Raw genomic sequence first — 19543 nt, forward strand, 5'->3', positions numbered from 1 at the left:
ACTGTTTCTGGTTCTGTGGAGAATGGTTGCCATTATGGCTAGGGACAGAAGTTGCACACAAACCTGTTCAAATCTGTAACACAACAGAATTCTGTGCACATAAACCACTTTCAAAATGGCTGAAACCAGTTTAAGATAAACCTGGGTAACTATACTATCAGACTTGATTTAGGTTAAATAGGTTTGTCGAACTTCTGTCCCAGATCCCCTCCAGATTCAAGTTAACTCACAGTCCCCCAGCATCCCAGGATGCTTTGCACTTGTCTCCCAGCCCCTCTTGCAAGGTAGGAGGGATAATTTTGGCCCAAGCTGTCTGCTCCAGCTGAACAGGGAGGTACCCCCCAGCTTCTGGCCTGAGCCACTGCAGGCATGTGGCTGCATTTCTAGAATCAAAAGTGAATGTCTCTTCACTTGCTTATTGGTTCATTCTATGCAATAGACTAATCCACGAAGACTAAATCAATTCAGTATTGGGCTTTTTGACTGTGTGTACTTAGCCTATAAGAACTCCCTTTATGGTGGGGGTGGGCAAAATACAGCCCATGGGCCAGATCCGGCCCGTGAGGCCATTTTATCTGGCCCCCGGGGCCGCTAAAAAAAATGTAGAAAGTTAATACACATCTGCCTTTGGTTCCTGTCAAAAATGCAGGAAGCAAGGGCAGTAGGACTCAGGGGAAGCCTGGTGGGCTCCAACAACAGTGGGCCTGCGAGGCCCCGCCTCCCAGCCAGAAGCCCCACCCAAGGTTTCTGGGCTGGGAGCGCATGGCTGCCCTGGTGCAGGAAGCTCAGGCAAGTGAGGGGGAGGGGACCTCAGGCAGGGAAGAAGCACAGGAAGGGAAGCGGACCCTCCCTGCCCCACCCCCGGTGCTCTGCACTGCAGCTGCTTGCAGCTGGTGTGGGGCTGCCTGTGCCCGCTCTGGACAGCCCTATGCGGGCTGCGAGTGCCTGCAGCGTGGGGCATTGGGCATGGGAGGGGCTGCTTCCCCCCACGCAGGGAAGGAGCCCAAAGAAAAGCTGAGCACGGGGGAAGCAGCCTCTCCCATGCCCAGTGCCCCACGCTGCAGGCACTCGCAGCCCACATGGGGCTGTCTGGAACAGGCACAAGCAGCCCCAGGCCAGCTGTGGGCAGCTGCAGCGTAGGGCACCAGGCATGGGGCGGGCAAGGGGCTGCTTTCTCCGCCCCCCGCGCTCAGCACCACCTTGTAACCCGGCCCCACAATCCAGCCTGGCAGTGGGGCGGGTTACAAGCTGGTGCCAAGAGCGGCAAAAAGTGACGCCTCGCCTGCCCCATGGCCAGCACCCTGCACTGCAGCCACCTGCAGCCCGCATAATGCTGCCTGTGCGTGCTCTAGACAGCCCTGCATAGGCTGCGAGCACCACAGCAGGGAGCACCGGCCATGGGGTGGGCAAGGGGCTGCTTTTCCCCATGCTCAGCACCAGCTTCTTCCCTGCTGGCAGGCAGGGAGTCAGGGCTGTGCACTGCCCCCCGCCTGTACTGCGGGGCTGGGGGGCACTGGGTGTGAGCGGTGGGGGGCCCGTACCTGCGTCCTGGGGCAAGTGCCGGTGGGGCCCAGAGCAGGGTGGCAGGAGCGTGGGGTCCCGGCTGACAGGGGCTCTATGGAGCCAGGCCAGCTCCCCCTCTCCCTGCTGGTGCAGCCCAGCCCAGCTCCACAGACCCCTGCCAGCCTGCGCCCCACTCTGGGCCCCAGCAGTGCTGGCCCTGGGACATTGGTCCCAAGATGGTGACCAGAGGGTGGGGCACCTGTCAAGGGGTGGGGCACCTATCAAGGGGCAGGGCTACCCATGCGGACCTCAACAGCCTGCCAAAACTGAGTAAGCAGCCCTCCACCCAAAATAATTGCCCGCCCCTGCTTTATGGGCTACATACAAATACTACATAGATGACAAATAGCCTCTGGTCTCCCCTTTGCAATCATAGAAAATTAGGGTTGAAAGGGAACTCAGGAGGTCATCTAGTCCAACCTCCTGCTCAGAGCAGGACCACTAAATCATCCCAGTCAAAGCGTTGTCTACCTGGGCCTTAAAAAAAACCTCCAAGGATGGAGATTTCACCACCTCTCTGGGTAACCTGTTCCAGGATTTACTACTCTCCGAGTGAGAAAGTTTTTCCTAATATCGAACCTAATCTTCCCTTGCACCAACTTAAGACCGTTGCTCCTTATTTCATCATCTGCCATCACCGAGAACAGTCTCTCTCCATTCTCCTTGCAACCACCCCTTAGGTAGGTGAAGACTGCTATTAAATCCCCTCTCCGACTTCTCTTCTCCAGACTAAATAAGCCCAGTTCCCTCAGCCTCTCAGAAGTCATGTGCCCCAGTCCTCTAACCATTTTCATTGCCCTCTGCTGGACTCTCACCAATTTGTCTATATCCTTTCTGTAGTGGGGAGTCCAAAACTGGACCTTGTACTCCAGAAGCAACCTCACCACTGCTGAAAAGAGAAGAATAATCACTTTCCTCAATCTGCTGGCAGCAGTGCTCCTATTAGTATAGCCCGTAAGTCTTTGCAAAGAAGGCCAACAAGAGGATACTGTGGAGTCATATTCAGCTTATTATCCACTGAATATGGATAATAATGAATATGGTAACCCCAAGCCCTTTGCTGCAGAGCTGCTGCTTAGCCAATCAGTCCATAGCTTTACTGGTGTGTGGGATTGTTCTGTTCTAAGCGCAGGATTTCTCACTTGCCCTTACTGAACCTCATGAGATCTCTTTTGGTCCAGTCCCCTAGTTTGCTGAGGTCTTTCTGAATCTAGCTCTGAATCAACTTTGTTGTCATCTGCTAACTTGCTGAGGATGCTCTCTATCCCATCTTTCAGGTCACTGATGAAGGTATTGAACAAAACCAGCCCCAGGACTGACCCCTGGGGCGTGCCACTTGATACTGGCTGCTAGCTAGAATCGAGCCATTACTACCCTTTGAGCCTGATGAGCCAGCCAGTTTTCTATCCAACCTACAGTCTATTCATCCAACCCATACTTGCATAACTTGCTTGCAAGAATGTTATGTGAGCCCATATTAAAAACCTTGCTAAAGTCAAGGAATATCACATCCACTGCTCTCCCCACATCCATAGAGCCAGTCATCTCACTACAGAAGCCAATCAAGTTGGTCAGGCATGACTTGCCCCTGGTGAATCCATGCTGACTGTTCCTGATCACTTTCTTCTCCTAGAAGTGTTCAGAAATGGATTCTTTGAGGGCCTGCTCCATGATTTTTCTAGGGACTGGAGGTGAGACTAATGAGTCTGTAGTTCCAGAATCCTCCTCCTCCTTCTCTTGCTTAAAAATAGGCACTATATTTGCCCTTTTCCAGTCGTCAGGGACCTCTCCCAATTACCATGAGTTCTGAAAGATAATGGCCAGTGGCTCTGCAATCATATTGGCCAACTCCCCTCAGCACCTTCAGGTGCATTATGTCCCATCCCCACGGACTTGTACATGTCCAGCTTCTCTAAACAGTCCCTAGCCTGTTCTTTCACCCTTGTTGTCTGTTCACCTTCTCTCCAAACTGTACTGCCAGGTGCAGTAGTCTGGAAGCTGACCTTTCCTGTGTAGACCAAGGTAAAAAAGGCAATGTGTACTTCTCAGTCTTCTCCATATCATGTCTCTAGGTTGCCTCCCCCATTCAGTAAGGGACCCACACTTTCCCTGATCTTCCTCTTGTTGCTGACATACTTATAGAAATCCTTCTTGTTACCTTTTATATCCCTTGCTAGCTACAACTCCAACTGTGTTTTGGTCTTCCTGATTTAATCCCTGCATGCCCAAGCAATACTCTTATACTCCTCCCTAGTCATCTGTCCAAGTTTCCACTTCTTGGAAGTCTCACCTGGCTCCAACAAAGGGCTATCCCATGCAAACTGTCATATGGTCCTTTTGTGTGATTTGTATTCCCCACATATTGTAAACCTTGCCAAATTCAAATAGTTCAAAGGACATATATGGGTCGAGGCAAATAGACTGAGAGCTCCTTTAGTGGTGAACAATCAGAAAGGATGAAGACTGTCAGTTGTAACTGTCAGTCAGGTCATTTATAAAGCAGCAAGAATAAAATCCAAGGCTCAGTTTACTAGGACAGGAACCCTTTGGTGTTACAAATGGATTTGTAATATCTGTCTAATCCATTATGTGGTATTGTGTATGCCGATAATATACAAATCCAGTGAGTGCTGTAGTCACAGTGCACTGTTTCTACATACAATAAGAGTGTCTACAACAGGTCTATCCTTTATCCTAAGCAGCAATATGTGGCATTTTGAACTGTGGGAAAAACTAGAGATGCCTAAGCATCAGCAACAAGTCAGAGAGGTCTGGTCAGCACTACTACAAACCGCATAGATTCAAACTGATTTATTCTGCTCTCTGATAAATGTATTCACTATGATCTTTAAACAATAATGTTGTACTTACCATGCTGCACATGAGAATTAACAATACAGCTGAGGTGATCTATAGACCTAATGAGAAAACGTGCTTCCTTATATAAAGGGGGGGAAATAAAAAAAAGCAAGAGAAGTTATTCAGTAATTCAATTCTGGTTCCAAAGGCAAATTGTGAATTCTTGAAGTAGTGTGTGTAGACTATTTTAAATCAACTAATTTTCCACAGTTAAAAAGGCTAACAATTTTAGTTAAGACTCAAATTTTAAATGCCCTGTCACCAAACAAATGCACTTACACGTGCATACTTTTAAAGCTAATCAAACTCTGTGATTCTACTGTAATTTTCCAGACTTGTTTCAGCTTCTATACTGATGACTTATCTCTAGCTGAAAGATTTCCCTCTTAACTACTTATATACTTATGCAGATAAAAGATCTATTTGTTTGTTTAAAGAACTAAACTGCTAAGACTTCTTGGTTGTTTTAGAGATCATCTTTAAAAATCCAAAAACAAAATGTTCTATCACACACACTTACTAAGCCTGAGGGATATCAATCACAGCTTGCAAGCACAGAGTGTTTGTGCCCCCACTTCCACTCTGATCATGAGTTCAACCAGTAGTTACAAATATTAGTAAAACTGGGGGAGGGCAGTGGGCTAAAAGCAATTTGGTAAACAATTTCCAGCCCCAAAAGTTCCCTGTAGGGGCTAGTAAACTCTTAAGGCAAAAGTAATTTTTAAGTGTATCAGTACATTATTTTCCATTCCTTGTATAAATCATATTGAAGTATAAAACCAGAGAGAGAAAGAGACCACAATCTACTTTAGTATATGCTGAAAATGTAAGGAACTGTTGAAACACAATAATTCTAATTCAGTGTTGCATACTTAAGCTATTCAGCATTGTGCATGAAAGGTATAAAAGATGAATTCCCAAACACCCCAATATAAAAGCCTGACACTGTCTGACAATCACATCATCCCAAAAACTATATTTCTTTCTTTCATCATTTAAGATTTATTTGCCATTTTATCCCACCTAGTTTTGATTTTCTGTATAAATGGGTATAAAAGTACTTGCAGAAGGGCATGTCTGCACGTGCTTTTAAGCATGCCTAAACTTAGTGCATGTTAGGCTAATATGCATTAAAGCAATTTAGGGGTGTGTCCAAATGTGGACGTGCTACTGCGCATCAACATGGGTATGCAGACTGATCTGGGACTAAAGTTAGTCCCAAAACAATGGACGCATACTGCATTAATGCGCATTAGTGTGTCTACATGTTTGCTAATGCAATTTAACTATTTGCATATAAATTTGATACCTGCTTTATGCAGGTGTCAAATTTAGACTCGCGGAGCCTTAACTCACCATTTTTAAGGCGCATTTAGGGTGTGCACGTATAGACATGCGCCCTTAGTGCCCCTTACATCAGGCTACTACACATTAAATGTGCACACATAGACATACCCTAAGAAAAGCACTGTTAAATATATTGAAAAATTGAAATTAAATTACCTCTGGGTCTTTATTCCATTGCACTATATACTCCCAACAACAGTGTGCATATAACACATCTGATTCAAGGCTACAAGGAAACTGCTGATAGGCCAACTGCAACAACTCTAAAAATAAATCAATAAACAAACACAAGAAGTTATAAAACAGTTTTTTCATCCCATTTTATTTTCTACTAGTTAACTATAATTCTACCACTTTTGCCACCTCTGAAGAACCTGAAGTCTAAAAACACAGTGTCATATTCTTACTGAGGATAGTTTCCAAGCCCGTCTCTGCTTCTGACTCGCCCAGTGAAACAGTACTGTCAGTTTCTACAGGTTCTTCTGAACTTTCTTTGTCTTTTTTCCGGGCTAGCTCCAGGACATTGAAACTGAGGTCTTGTTTAAAAACCCATTTTGCTACAGTGTCAGCAATACCTCCTGAGACAAAAGAAAAGGTATAAGGCATAGTCAAATTTTCCTGGCTATATTTAATAGAACTTAACTGTTTTGAAACATGAATGACAAAAGAGAAACTCTTCTGTTGGTTATTAGAAACCTTAACTTAGTCAATGACATCTTTAAAAATCAAGAACTGATTTGAAGTTTACAATGCAATCTGCAAGGACATAAACACCAGAACTCTGCCCAATAATGATTTTGATGCAAGTCTTTTTTTTTTTTTTTTAAAGCTACTTCTCATAAGTCAGAAGTGGAATCACTGCAAGAAGGTACTGAAAAAAAATTTGAATCAGAGCTATAGAATCTGTCACTGAATTATGCAAGACAACTAATCAGATCATCTTTGTAAGGAGTATACCTTTCCCGCCTTCAAGCAGCTTCTTTACAGAGAGTCTACAGAGTGGCTCAATCTGTAGAGAGGAAACTTTGGTTGTCCTCTTGCTCACTTTACTGTTCAATAGCATCTGAAGTATCAGACAATCTTCTAATTGCTTTAGAAGAAGTTTCCAATATTCTGTATCAAGAGAAAGTGCTTCCCAAGAGTCTGTGTCAGCGCCTACAATTGTTTGGGAAAACTAACAAAATATAACATATGAGCTTTTTGCAGATAAAGTTTTCATTTAAGGCAGGTAACATTAAAATTGAAATATACATCTATTATATTTAAGAAAACTTATCATTTGAATGTACAGAGATTGACATTTATGCAAAAATAAACTGCACTCATATTTACTCGCAACCTTATACATTTTGTTAAAATAAAAGCACGTGCACAAAAACACCAACTTTGCCTGGGGAGGATCCCAGGACTTGTGACAAAAACACTTAGTTCCAGTCATGAATAGTGGGCACTAATTAGCACATGGATCTTGGGGGGGGAGGGGTATCTGGAGTACACATGCATACTGAGTAGTGCTGAGCTGTGGGGCATGATTTAAAATACTGCAGGATGCTGGGGCTCAGCACAATGAACTATAAGGCAAATCATGAGCCTTCTGGCCTTGCATTAATACCAAACATTGTTTGTACTACATATAAGTAGGTACAAAAGTGCTCCTTAAAAGTGTGTTTATGGAGAACCTTATGCAGCAGTTTCAAAAAAGGTAAAATGCATTAATTCTGGATGAACCAAGTCTATGGGTAACCAAAGTAATTTTCCTATATGCAAATTACTACAGGTATGTTTATTTTAAGGGCAGTGTTTTCAAATTTGGCCCTTGTTTCCATGTGCTCAGGGACAGCAGGGTCTGACAATACGGAAGTGAGGGGAGGGGAAGGGAAGGGCTGCAGGAGGAAAAAGTTTTGAGAGTGGTAGAAGGCAAAGGGGCTACCTGACCCCCAGATTTATTTTCCCTTCTGTAACAGTGAGAGGGGGACAAATTCAAGGCAAGTCTCCAATAATTAGATCCTATACCTTGACAATTAAAATAAATTCATACATTTTCCATATATAAAACCTAATTATTGGGATGGCCGCTTTGTATTTGGGGTCATCTTATAGTCAAGTAAATACAGTAAAATACAAATGTCCACACTTTTGTTCATTTCTACGCCTCCTTTGTGCCCATTTCTGAATGAATGGCAGCATGTTCCTCCTTCAAGAAGGCAACAGCTTTGACACAAATTTGAAACCATTACTACTGGAAAAGGAAGAAATCCAAGATGACTTACTTTTTTCTCTGCCACACTGTCAGTTATCTGTGCAGTTACAGCATGCCCAACATGTGCAGATAATAAGGCAGCTCCATTATTTTCAGACTGAATACAAGCTGTGCGCATTTGCTGCCACCAGGGGGAAATTGACTGAGAATCCCATGACTCATCTATAGCAACTGCAAAAAACAAATTGGTGGGAGAATACAAAAAACTTGCTGTGTTAGGAGTTAAACTAGAAGAGTAACAACCTGCCCTTGGAAACGGAATTTACCTTCTGCAATTAAAATCCACAAACTGATTAAATATAGCAACTGTCTGGAACAAATATAGTTATTCTACCATGGCCACAACGTTACCTTTCCATTGGCATTTACAGCCAGATCCTTAATAGGATTTAGTACCTAAAAGGGTACTTACTTTTGAAAGCATGTGCCTAAAGTCCCTAGGTATCTGAAGATTCTGCCTTTTACATATCCCCAGAACATGCAGCCCAGCACCCAACTCCTACCTATGCCCCACTGTGATCCAAGACCCAAGTCCCCCAAGGAGCCTAATCTGGTAAAATTTTCTAACAGCACAGGGTCTCCCAATACAGTTATAACTGCTCTTTCTTCACCATACCCACCTTTTACATACTGGCCTTATGGTTAGAGCAGCTGCCCAGGAAGTGAGATATTAGAGTTGGAAGCACTCACCAACCAAGGAAATTCAAACCTACAACTCCCACTTTACAGGAAAGTGCCCTACTTAACCAGGCTACAGTAAGGTTGGGTTGAGGAATCCTCAGATTCTCCTATTGACACTGCATAAAAAACAGATGGAAAAATTCACAGAGCCAGGAAGAGGGAGAACAAGAGAAGGCCTGATTTTGAAATGGATAACTAGTTAGTGGGGGCCTTCTCCTGGGTGACAGTTGCTATGGGTTCTGATCCCTGCTCCAAGCACTGTTCATACAATTTTATGTTAAATGGGCTTTGGATCAGAAAAACAGAAATAAGCCTTGGGGCACTACAGGAAGTAAAGATAAGGGGCAGAAGGCAGGTCTTAAAAACCTACCCCGGGGCATGTGTTCAAAAACTGTTTTTGAACACAAACTACTATAGGGGCCTTCTTCTCAGAAGCTAAAGGTAGTGGCTGTAGAAAGAATAAAAAAGGGATGATGTTAATTCAAAATAATTTAAGAAAATATGTTTTAAAAAAAAGAAATGTATCACACAAGTGCTACAAGTTGACAATTGAACCAAGGTCCTTAAGTCTCAAGTGTTTTACCTATGAAACACAAAATACCCAGCTTTCTGGACATTAAGTGACAAACAAGTAGCATATATATGTTCTAATAAACTATTAAAAGATAAATAATTGGTTTGTCAATAAATTGTGTTATAAAACAATTATAAAAACATGCTCATGTGCAGTATTTACTGCACAAATTTTGTTAAACAAATACAGAAATTGCCATTGTGACTATTCCAGCAATCAACTGCATCTAAAAATGACATTAAATGAAAAAATACTTCACCTTTCATTTTGCTCAAGAGAGACAACATAGTGTGAAGGCACCAGACAGACTGCGGTTTATCTAGAATATCCTTTTCCTTGGAAAGCCACAAAGTGAGTAGCAGAGACTGAAAAAGAAAAAAAAAAGTTCATAGATTTCACAGACGTTCGGGCTGGAAAGGACCTTGGGAGATCAGAGTCCAGCCCCTGGCCCCAGGGGCAGAAAGTCAGCTAGGGTCAAAGGATCCCAGCAAGATAAGCTGCTCTGGACTTCTCAGAGTCCAGAGTAGATGCTTGCACCACCTCTGGAAGAAGCCTATTCCAGGCCTTGGGGGCTGGGACAACAAAGAAGTTTTTCCTTACATCCAGCCTAAAAGTCTTGGAGGAGTTTGCGACCATTGGTCCTTGTCATCCCTTGGGGCGCTCTGGTGAACAGACATTCCCCCAGATCCTGACGCATGCCTCTTACGTACTTATATATAAGTTAACTCTTTAAAGATGGAAGAAAATTTACTTACAGCTCATTTAATGGTATTTTTTCCAACATGGAGCTTACTTACTGAAGAGAAAAAATGCATTATGGCTAGACCAAAATTATTATAAAGATTATGGCAAACTGCTGTATGTTTAGCAGTATGACTTTATGAAGGTAAAATGTTACACTCAAGTCAGGGGGGTTCACAAAGGCTACATGAATAGAATGCTTGCTGAGTATAAATGCACACAACAAAAAAACCCTGAAAAGTGGACTAAGGTAGACATTGGGAGCTATAAATTATTTTCCTTCTCATTTTGCCTTTGCCTAGATAATTATATATACTGATCCATTACAAACCTGTTTTTTCTAAAGGTATAGAATGCATTGCCTAAGATACAGCCTTACATTAAATCCCTCAGAACATTGAGACCTGATCTATACAAGAGCTTTGTTGGTATAACAATGTCTATTCCAGGCTGACTTTTCAACAGTATTTCTATGCTGACACTGCTGTCACAGAAAAGCATTTTTGCTAGTACTGTATAAGCTGCATTTAAAGTGGGTGAATTTAAACTGGGGGAGGGGGAGCAGGGTCAGAACCAAAGGAAGGAGGGAGGCGGGGAGCAGAGTTGGACCCAAAGCGGGGGTATCAGATGTGCGTATCTGCATCTGGCTGCTGGCATACGTATGTTACTTTTCATAGCAGGAGAGACATGAAGCAAACGTTTATCAGAGGGCTCCTGCACTCCCCATTCATATAAATTAGGTCAAGTTCTTAGAACATACGACCTGCAGAGCTCAGTGTGACCAACTCAAGGGTGAAAAGAGACAGTGCATTTGTGTCGCCATAACAATTTTTATGGCAACACAAAGGCCAAGTAAACAGATGTCCACACCCCATCATGCCATAAATGGCCAAAATTTGTGGCTGATGTAGGCGGTATCAATTTATGCCACTTAATTGCAGCAAATGCCTTTTAGGTTTATGGCCACCAGCCAGCTCAGGCAAGCACTTCTGGGGCTTTATGGGCCAAAACCTGTATGCCATGGGAATAGGAATTCTTGCAGTGTAAAATGTGCTCAAGGGCATGCAGGATTCAGCCCCTGCAGCCCCAGGAACGCCTGCCTGGGTTCCCTCATTTGCAATTCCCTAAGCATGTTAACACACTGGTATAGCCCCATTGCTAGGACAACCCATTAGCTGATGGCCAGTCTCAGCAAGGGGGGAAACATGATGCCCATTATCCTGCAGGATCAGTGGGTGATGTGTATTTTGCCCAATAAAGTAGACCAGCTGTTCTATTTATATCCAAAGACAGATTTTTTTTGATTTTTTTTTTTTTTTTTAACAACAATCTGCAAACTTTTTGCTGACAACCAGACTTTTTTTACTGACATATGTTTTACATAATAAAAATGTAACCCCTTTTCCAGGCTCTGGACAAGGGCCAGCTTCAAATTTAGGGATTTAACACCATACCAGCATAGTGAAAAAATGTGGTTGTCAGTTGTTTGCAAATTATTAGCTTAAAAAAAAAAATCATGGGTTGACACCCTGCTTGTCTTCAGCAATGGTTTTATACTGTGCTGTCCCACCCACCACCCTGATGCCCCCAATCACACCCCACAACACACTGTCTCCCAACCTTACCCTCACCAGGCCTGCTCCCCCAAAAAAGGGTTACTTTCTGCCTACTCATGACCCAGGAGCGTTACAGGCAAGCAATAGGAAACAGCAGCAGCACATGGCTGGTGGAAGATGGGGCTACAAAGTCCCAAGAGAGAATACTCCCTGCAGGGTGCTGCACTCCTGCTCAGACACTAATGGCGCTGCTCTGCTTTCTAACAATCAAGCTCCTCGTTATAGTTTTTTTTTTTTTTAAATGGACAGCTCCATTTTTTTAAATGGATTTTTACAGACAGTTGGCAACCCTGGCAGAGATGCTTTGTCCAGCCCACATGACTACCAGAGGGTCACTGGAAGTTGGGGGCCATGGTCTGCTGCAAAATTCAGAGCTCTTGGGCTGTGTTGGTCATAGTCAATAGTGGAGAGCTTGGCTCACCACTGCAGTCTCCAGACCCCTCTTTCAGACCCATTACTACCACCAGTAGACCCCTCACTTCCTCCAGCTGCACTGCCACAGCAGTGGCCATGACAGCCACCTCTGTGCCCCAGGCTCAATCCAGTCTGTGAAGAGCCCTGCAGCCCAGATCCATGGCCCCAAGTGAGTTCCTGTTAGACAGTAATTAGATTGCTAACATGTTTAATAAAATTTAAAAACAACCCATCTGTGTTATTCTGAGTTATATCCTTTTTGGTGTAAAACTTGATTAAACAAATGCACTCAAAAGGGTGCCACTGACTTAAAAGGGAATGTCCTAAGGTTTGAAGGCAAAGGGATTAAGGGTACAGCCATACAGCACAAAGCAAGACTATGACAGATACCCTAGCTGGCTCTGGGAATGCTCTCTCAGATAAAAACAAATAAAGCCATGCTGCTTAATGAGACATATTGCACTTACAAGCCAAGGCAATACTGTTATATAGAGTGATCAACAAATGAAACTTGTCTGGCACTGAAATTCTTGAGGAAACACAGAGAACATTATTCTTACCAGCAAAACCTGAGGACTAAATCCTGCTGATTCCAATGTATGGCACATTTCCTTTGTAGAACTCTCTCCATGCAAGCATTTCCAGAAAAACAAGCTACCTAAAACAATCAACAGAAATGATATCAGTGAAACGTCTATGTGGTAGATCAAGTTTTGCACAGCCTGAAACAGAGGGCTTTAGGTTAGCAATGGATTATATAACACTTCATCCTTCCCGGGTGGGGGGAGGGAATATTTGCATAGAATTAACCAGTTCATAAACCTTTTTCTGAACCATTAGGAGACTCATGCCAAAGAGGTAATTTGGTAAAGAGATGTTTTCAGAGGACAGGGACAAAATATTGGCTCTTGTACTCAGCCCTACTTGGTCTATCATTTCAAAGTACAGCTAAGTAAAAGCCCTTCTTTGTTATTATTTCCTTTATTTCAAAATCCAACCTGGTTAGTTGGTATCTGGTACATGGACTTAGAAAATTCAAAAATTAAGCTAAAAGAAAAGATAGTCTATTTTTAGGGCTGCAACAACTCAAAAACTACCCCGGAAAACATTATATGTTCAACAGTTCTTACCTAAAGCCACATACTCTCCTTCTTCCAGCTTCTTCACATTAATCATGTCTTTTTCATATTCCAAATACTCCAAGAACATTTTTACGGACAATACACTATCTTTATCCTCAGCAAATCGAACAGTTGGTTGGGTGTTCTCTTGTTTGTAGTTTTCCAATAATGTCTGGAACCTAACAAACTCTTTTTCATCTAGCCTGAGTAATTTAGCCAAGTCCTTAAAAAGCAGAAAGACGATACAAATTAACATTAACAAAGATTACAATCCACAAATTGCATCAGCAAAAATTAGCGGAAAAAAGTGTCAGAAGAGTCTAAATGCTAATTTCAACTTACTGTACTTGAAATAAAAACATTTGAAATCACTCACGTTATCAGAAATCGGAGTCTCTGACTGCAAGCTCAGAGAATTCAGTTTGCTGACCGACTCATAAAGATGAAGGAGTTTTAACTTGTTTGAACAAAACTGCAGCAAACCTTCATCCACAGACTCAAGCTCTGGGGAAAAGCACATGAATCTGAGTGAATATTTTTATATGTATATTTCAATATCAGTGGAGGGGCACTGGTGATGGGGGTGAGAAAGAGAGCAACCCCTCCCCCTCCCCACACACACAAATGCACTGAAATTGTGAAATCTTCTTTGCAGCTTCATTAAAATCCTTTGTAAGAGTGAAGTGACGTATGCTCCACAGAGTGATGTTCTTGATGCTCTGCTGTTTCCATTAAGATATTTAATTCATACCAATGCTCTTGCCCCAAGGCACAAAAAGTATCAGATTCATTTTTCATAAGTTTTATATCGCAACACCAAACAAGGTTACTACAGAGGTTTAAAACCAGTGCATATAAAAAAATTTTAAAAAACCCACTATGATACAAATGCTATGATTGTTTTTTAATACAAAACAAGAAGATACAATGTTGTAACAGCTGTAGTCTCTCAGTCATGTTATCAATATATAAACATGTCAAGTCCCTCACTAGAAAGTTGAATATACGAGCTATCAAGTTCAGATATGAAAATAAAGAACTCTGACAAATCAGAAGACCTTCTGTTGCATTTGAATTCTACAAAGTTTAGGAAAGTAAATTCTGACTGTGTTGTGGGGTCACCAATTGTCATTACCACAGGGCTCAGAATGAAAGAAAGCACTCCAGGTCTCTCTATCAAATGAAGTCAAGAGTATCCTCTATTTAGCGCAAAAGAAAAAAAGTCTAATGCAAGCTGAAAGATTCGATTTTTCCATTTTGCCTAAGGAAGACTATTTCAGTTAATTGGGTAATCCAGACTGTCAAAGAAACAAGAACCTAATAATTAAGGACCTCTTAATATGCAATTTTCACACACACACACACACACACACACACACACACACAATCAGACACAAAAATGTCTAAAATGTCTAAAATAGTAGCCAACACTTTGCAATTAGGAGCTTTTCTAGATTGCATAACTACTACTCAAAATGTAGAGAACCACAAACAAGATACTGCCATGTAAACTAGGGTGCAAACTTACAGCATGCCCTTAGTAACTGTCTACACGCATACTACTCTTACATTACTAACTCAAAGAAGGGCAGGCTACCTCACATTAACCACAAAGTGAGTGAGCTCATGGACAGTTACTGTGGAATAGCTGACAGTGCAAGTTAACACCCCATCTTAAAACATGGTAACCTGTTCGTGGCCCCCTACTCAGTTGCTTTTCCTTCCACCTATTTTTTATCAAGATACTGAATTCAAAAAAATGGAATTAGGCAACAACAAAAAAAAATAATAATTTGGCATGTTTAATTTTTAACTCCATATAAAGGAAGGCAAGCTTACTCTTTAGGAACAAAAAGAGATGCAGCCACTTCTCGCTTAACATTGTAGTTATGTTCTTGAAAAATGCAACTTTAAGCAAAACAATGTTAAACAAATCCAATTATATCACAGTAGTTATCTACTAGCAGGTGGCCAAAAAACGTTATGATCGAACACTGCATGACTTTAAACGAGTATGTTCTCTAATAGATCAGCAACATGGTAACCAGGACGACGTTAAGTGAGGAGTACCTGTATTCACTATTTAAAGCAAATTTTGTACCCCCAGGACAGTGGGAACATGTAACAGCCTTATCCTAGAGTAGCAAACTGTTGGTTGCCATTACTGTGCTGGTTCTCTTAGCTGCAATTAAGTAGAGCTTAGGATACAAGACAGACACTAGTGTGACTTACAGTGGTACAAAGTTACTAGGGTTCTTTTGCACAGTGACTCGCACCACTTCAAGACTGTACATCTTGTGGCCATTCCAGTTTCACATCCAAGTGAGGGTAGATAATGCCACTGTAAACATATAATGCACCTGCCTCTTTAGTGACATTAATAAATGCACATGGTATTAAGAGAAAGATTGTAAATAAGATTTTCCTGTACAAAACATCTCTGAATAATCTGCAAACATCTGTCAGCTCAAAGAGCTTTCCAGCATACAATTTTCCCTCTATGAAGCTCAGCCACCTCTTTAACACTCTGCTATTAAAAATCCTGGAAACAAAGAAGCCCTGTGCAGCTTGCTACAGATAATCCACTGACCTTCTTCCCCAACAACAGCATTCATATAGGCTGACATCTGTTTCACTAAATCTATTTACCCATAGCATCACCAGCAGATATGTTGCTATTCTTGAAAAATTAGAAGGTGGGCACTTCAACCAAATCTGTTCTATTTTGTGACCAGCATGACATAGTCATATATGGAAAAGGAGGGTGTGCAGAAAAAACACACACACACTTCAGCTTACAAAGAGAAATCAATCAATATATAACAAAAATAAACATGCTTTTCCAATTATGTAAGCATTGCCTTTCTACTGTTCTCTGTGAAAATAGCTTCTTGTAATAGACTATATTTTAGCACTTCCTACAGCTATTTAAACCAGATTCTTCTCCCCTAAGAACAGCCCAAATTAGACAGTAAACTCCATGGGTGAAGTGTACTTTTGTTAAAGAATAAAAAAAGGGAAAACTCCTATTGACACGAGTGGGCAAGGATTTCATCATGAGGCGCTCAAGTGACACAGAATGCTGCATCATATGGGGCTTCCTTCACTTACGCAGGGCAAAGAACAGTGCTTTCTATGCACAAGCATTCTGATATCCACAAACAAATTTTGTTTATTCACTTCATTCAATAATCTGCTATGAACGATAATGCCAAGGGTCCTGTCCTATGCAACACTACTACTGCACAGAAGCAGAAACTGAGTATAGTTTATTTAAAAATACAAAGTACTCATACATGCAAAGTAATGGGCTGGTGAAAAGACTAACTGTATATACAATTTAATTACTGGCAAAACATTGTAGGAACACACTGGATATAAATGTTTGTACACAGATATATCAATTTGTATTTGCATTTGTATAAAGCTAGTTTATATTTTTGTCTTTATATACATAAAGCATCAACTTCATCCGTCATGAATTTCAAGTGAGAATTATTTCAGTGTGTATTTTGAGATGTATGGCAAGTAAAGCAATTTAAATTGAAAAACTACTGGGGAAGTTGGAATCAATGCCAGAATTACTCAGCAGAAAAACCAACCAGTTGAAGTTTGAGGGAGTGGTATGCCACAGATAGCTCCATCATAGCAGTAGCCCAGCTTCAGTGCCTTAACATGGATACAACTTCTCCATAATTACAAAATAAACTTGTACTTACCTTGATTTTTTAAGGTGTCCATCAATGTCTGAGTGATGTTTGCGAGAGATGAGAATGGCACACGTTCACTTGCCAGTATTTTTTCCAAAGCCTATTAACAGAAATTTAACAATGACATTTTTCCATTCTATTTCACTTTAGTTCTAAAAGCATGTAAGGAATCTGTAGCTACTTGTTTTTATACGTATTTGGAAAAATTTGAACCCGCAATGAGGACAGCTCTTTTATTGATGGGTGTATAAACCTCTCTCAATTTTGCCATGGAAGGGATTTTGAAGTCACAAATCTACATCATTAATTCTATGTGGTATGTTACAGAAAAAAAAAATGAAGCAAGCATACAAAGCAAGTCCTTAAGCTTTGCTTATCAGTGATCTAGGACAAAATTAAGAACATTGTGAAAGGTTTATAAAAGCTTTATATATGAAATTCTTTCCCAGTATGAAAGTCCCGTTCTCAGAATACTCACCTGTTTTTTTGTAGCTGGGTATTTGATATCAAGAATTAATTCCTTTGCTTCAGCTTCAATCAACTCTACAAAGAAAGATGATCAAATGTTTAACTCACATTTTAAGACTGGATTCTAAAAAGCAATTCATGCAGTTAAGATGCATACTTTTAATTGTTTGGTGTGATATGCTTGGGAGGAGCCGACATCATACATTTGGAAAACTCAGCAACTGAGTTTTTGTCTAACTTTACAAACAACTAAAGTTTAACTTCAGCATTAAGTGCTGAACAGACCCAAAAAATCCAGATAAGGACATGCAGCACACTGAAAACTCTCTTTTAATACTGTTTTGCAGGGTAGGGAAAATCAATTTAGGTTAGCTGTTGACCTAAACTGCACTTTGCTGGGAGCACCATCGTTATAAGAATTTTCTCCAGGTAGCTTCAAAAGTCTGCCACCTGTGTCTCCCCAAGATGTAGTACATTTCTTAAAATTTTGGGGTGGGATCGGTACTGGTTAGCTAGTATTAAACAAGTATCTCAGAAACCAAGGAAAAAAAAGATATTTTTTATCTCATGGTAAGTCATCAGTGGAAAATCAGAAGCGAGTTGGACATCCCCACCAGACTAAAATGTACTTGTCTAGATTTTACAGGTTAGAAAAAGAGGATGCAACAGGTGCACTCAAGGTTCTTACCCTATTTAGAGTACTCAGCACTATTCTAATCAGATTAATCTCACCTTTTAAAATGCAACCTCAATTCACTTAAGACTAACAGACACTAAAATGGCACAAGGTGTTAGCTGTCCACAATGCACATATGAAGTATTCAATAAAGAGTGGATATTGTCCAAGTCAATAGATGAGGTGCTAAAAAAATGCAAAGTTTAGGAAAAACCTACCCAGATTTGTGGTTTTAACTTTGAGTAAAGCACTTAATTTCTTCACTAGATGCATATCCTTTGCTCGCTCACTCTTTTTATCACTGGAAAAAAAGTTTCGTTTTTAAACGTATAATAAAAACACAATTTAAAAGTTCCAGTAATTATATTTTTCTTACTGTAACATTATACTCTCTTGAGAAAATCGTTTTCTTCCATCTCTGGTGTGAATATATAAAGTAGCTACTCTAAGCTCTTATAACAAAGTCATACAAAAAATATTTATACATTTTATTTTACTCTACTCACAATGAGTAGCACCTTACTTTATACTGAGACTACTCAGGGATTAATGTACTATCTACTAAAATAAAGGACAGCAGCATCTGGCCTTCTAGTCCTAAGTCTTCGTTGCATAAGTTAGTCAAAATTAATTATAGTATAGAATTTATTATGTTATAATAAACTGATTACATAGAATTCAGTCAGCCTTACCTGAGTGCTAAATGGAAAGGTACATGAATAGTTTTCATACTTCCAGATACTGGGTCGACAAGACAGATCTGGTAAGTCTGAGGCTGCCAACCCTGACTGGTCACATTGTTTAAACCCATTATTTTATACCCAGGGTACAGCAATCTGAAAGAAACACAAATAATGCTTTTACACTGAAGAGTGAGATTGCCAACATACCTTGTTTAAATGCAGGATGAAAGGAGAGACTTTCACACAGCCAACACCAGCATAACTAGTGAAAACCATCAAAACACCTAATTACATGATGATGCATACCAGAGGGGCAAAGACAAAAGTGGCAATGTTTATTTATAAAATAAGAGCAAGCTACACTTCAGACTAGTATCAGATGTGTTAAAAGCAACTAAAAAAAGTCTACCAACACTTGTCATTGTAGACACTGGCATGAGACTGCCTGAGATGTCAATCTAGCATTGGCTAATGTGTCAACATAACGAGCCTTTCTTACCGACAGTGTTTCCCAACATTAAAGGCACCAACTCGGGGTCCTTGCTGAGTACTCCACACTTCCAGGATACCTCTCCTTGGAGCATAGATTACAAGAAACTGTGCCACTCTACTTGGACCTTGAGCATTCCCAAAGGGAGAAAAATCCATCTTTTCAGTCTCACGTTCATGAAGGTCCTCTACTGTCTGTATCCAGCCAATCTGTGCATCACGGTATCCTTTGTAAAACAGAAAAAAAAAAGGCAGAAGTCATTCATTCTTATAAATGGATTAAGTTACAAAGATACATCAAAGCCAACTTGCTCACATTACTACATTAGCAGGCTATTTAA

At 41.0% G+C, this 19543-nt stretch overlaps 1 protein-coding gene across 4 annotated transcripts in view; it reads right to left on the reverse strand.

Annotated features, from left to right (window-relative positions):
- The window catches only part of RAB3GAP2 (RAB3 GTPase activating non-catalytic protein subunit 2), an 87659-nt gene that overhangs the window by 21968 nt on the left and 46148 nt on the right, over positions 1-19543 (reverse strand). For all 4 annotated transcript variants that reach the window (XM_019516469.1, XM_019516470.1, XM_019516468.1 and 1 more), the window contains 14 exons: positions 19213-19429; positions 18723-18866; positions 18249-18331; positions 17365-17429; positions 16896-16986; positions 13553-13680; positions 13186-13399; positions 12616-12713; positions 9544-9649; positions 8040-8200; positions 6727-6943; positions 6177-6347; positions 5926-6032; positions 4435-4501 (listed from right to left, as the gene is read on the reverse strand). In XM_019516469.1, coding sequence (XP_019372014.1) covers positions 4435-4501; positions 5926-6032; positions 6177-6347; positions 6727-6943; positions 8040-8200; positions 9544-9649; positions 12616-12713; positions 13186-13399; positions 13553-13680; positions 16896-16986; positions 17365-17429; positions 18249-18331; positions 18723-18866; positions 19213-19429 — 1869 coding nt within the window. The remainder of the gene's footprint in view (positions 1-4434; positions 4502-5925; positions 6033-6176; positions 6348-6726; positions 6944-8039; positions 8201-9543; positions 9650-12615; positions 12714-13185; positions 13400-13552; positions 13681-16895; positions 16987-17364; positions 17430-18248; positions 18332-18722; positions 18867-19212; positions 19430-19543) is intronic.

The sequence above is a fragment of the Gavialis gangeticus genome, unplaced genomic scaffold (assembly GCF_001723915.1).
Source record: "Gavialis gangeticus isolate Ggan-Ray unplaced genomic scaffold, GavGan_comp1, whole genome shotgun sequence".
NCBI lineage: Eukaryota > Metazoa > Chordata > Crocodylia > Gavialidae > Gavialis > Gavialis gangeticus.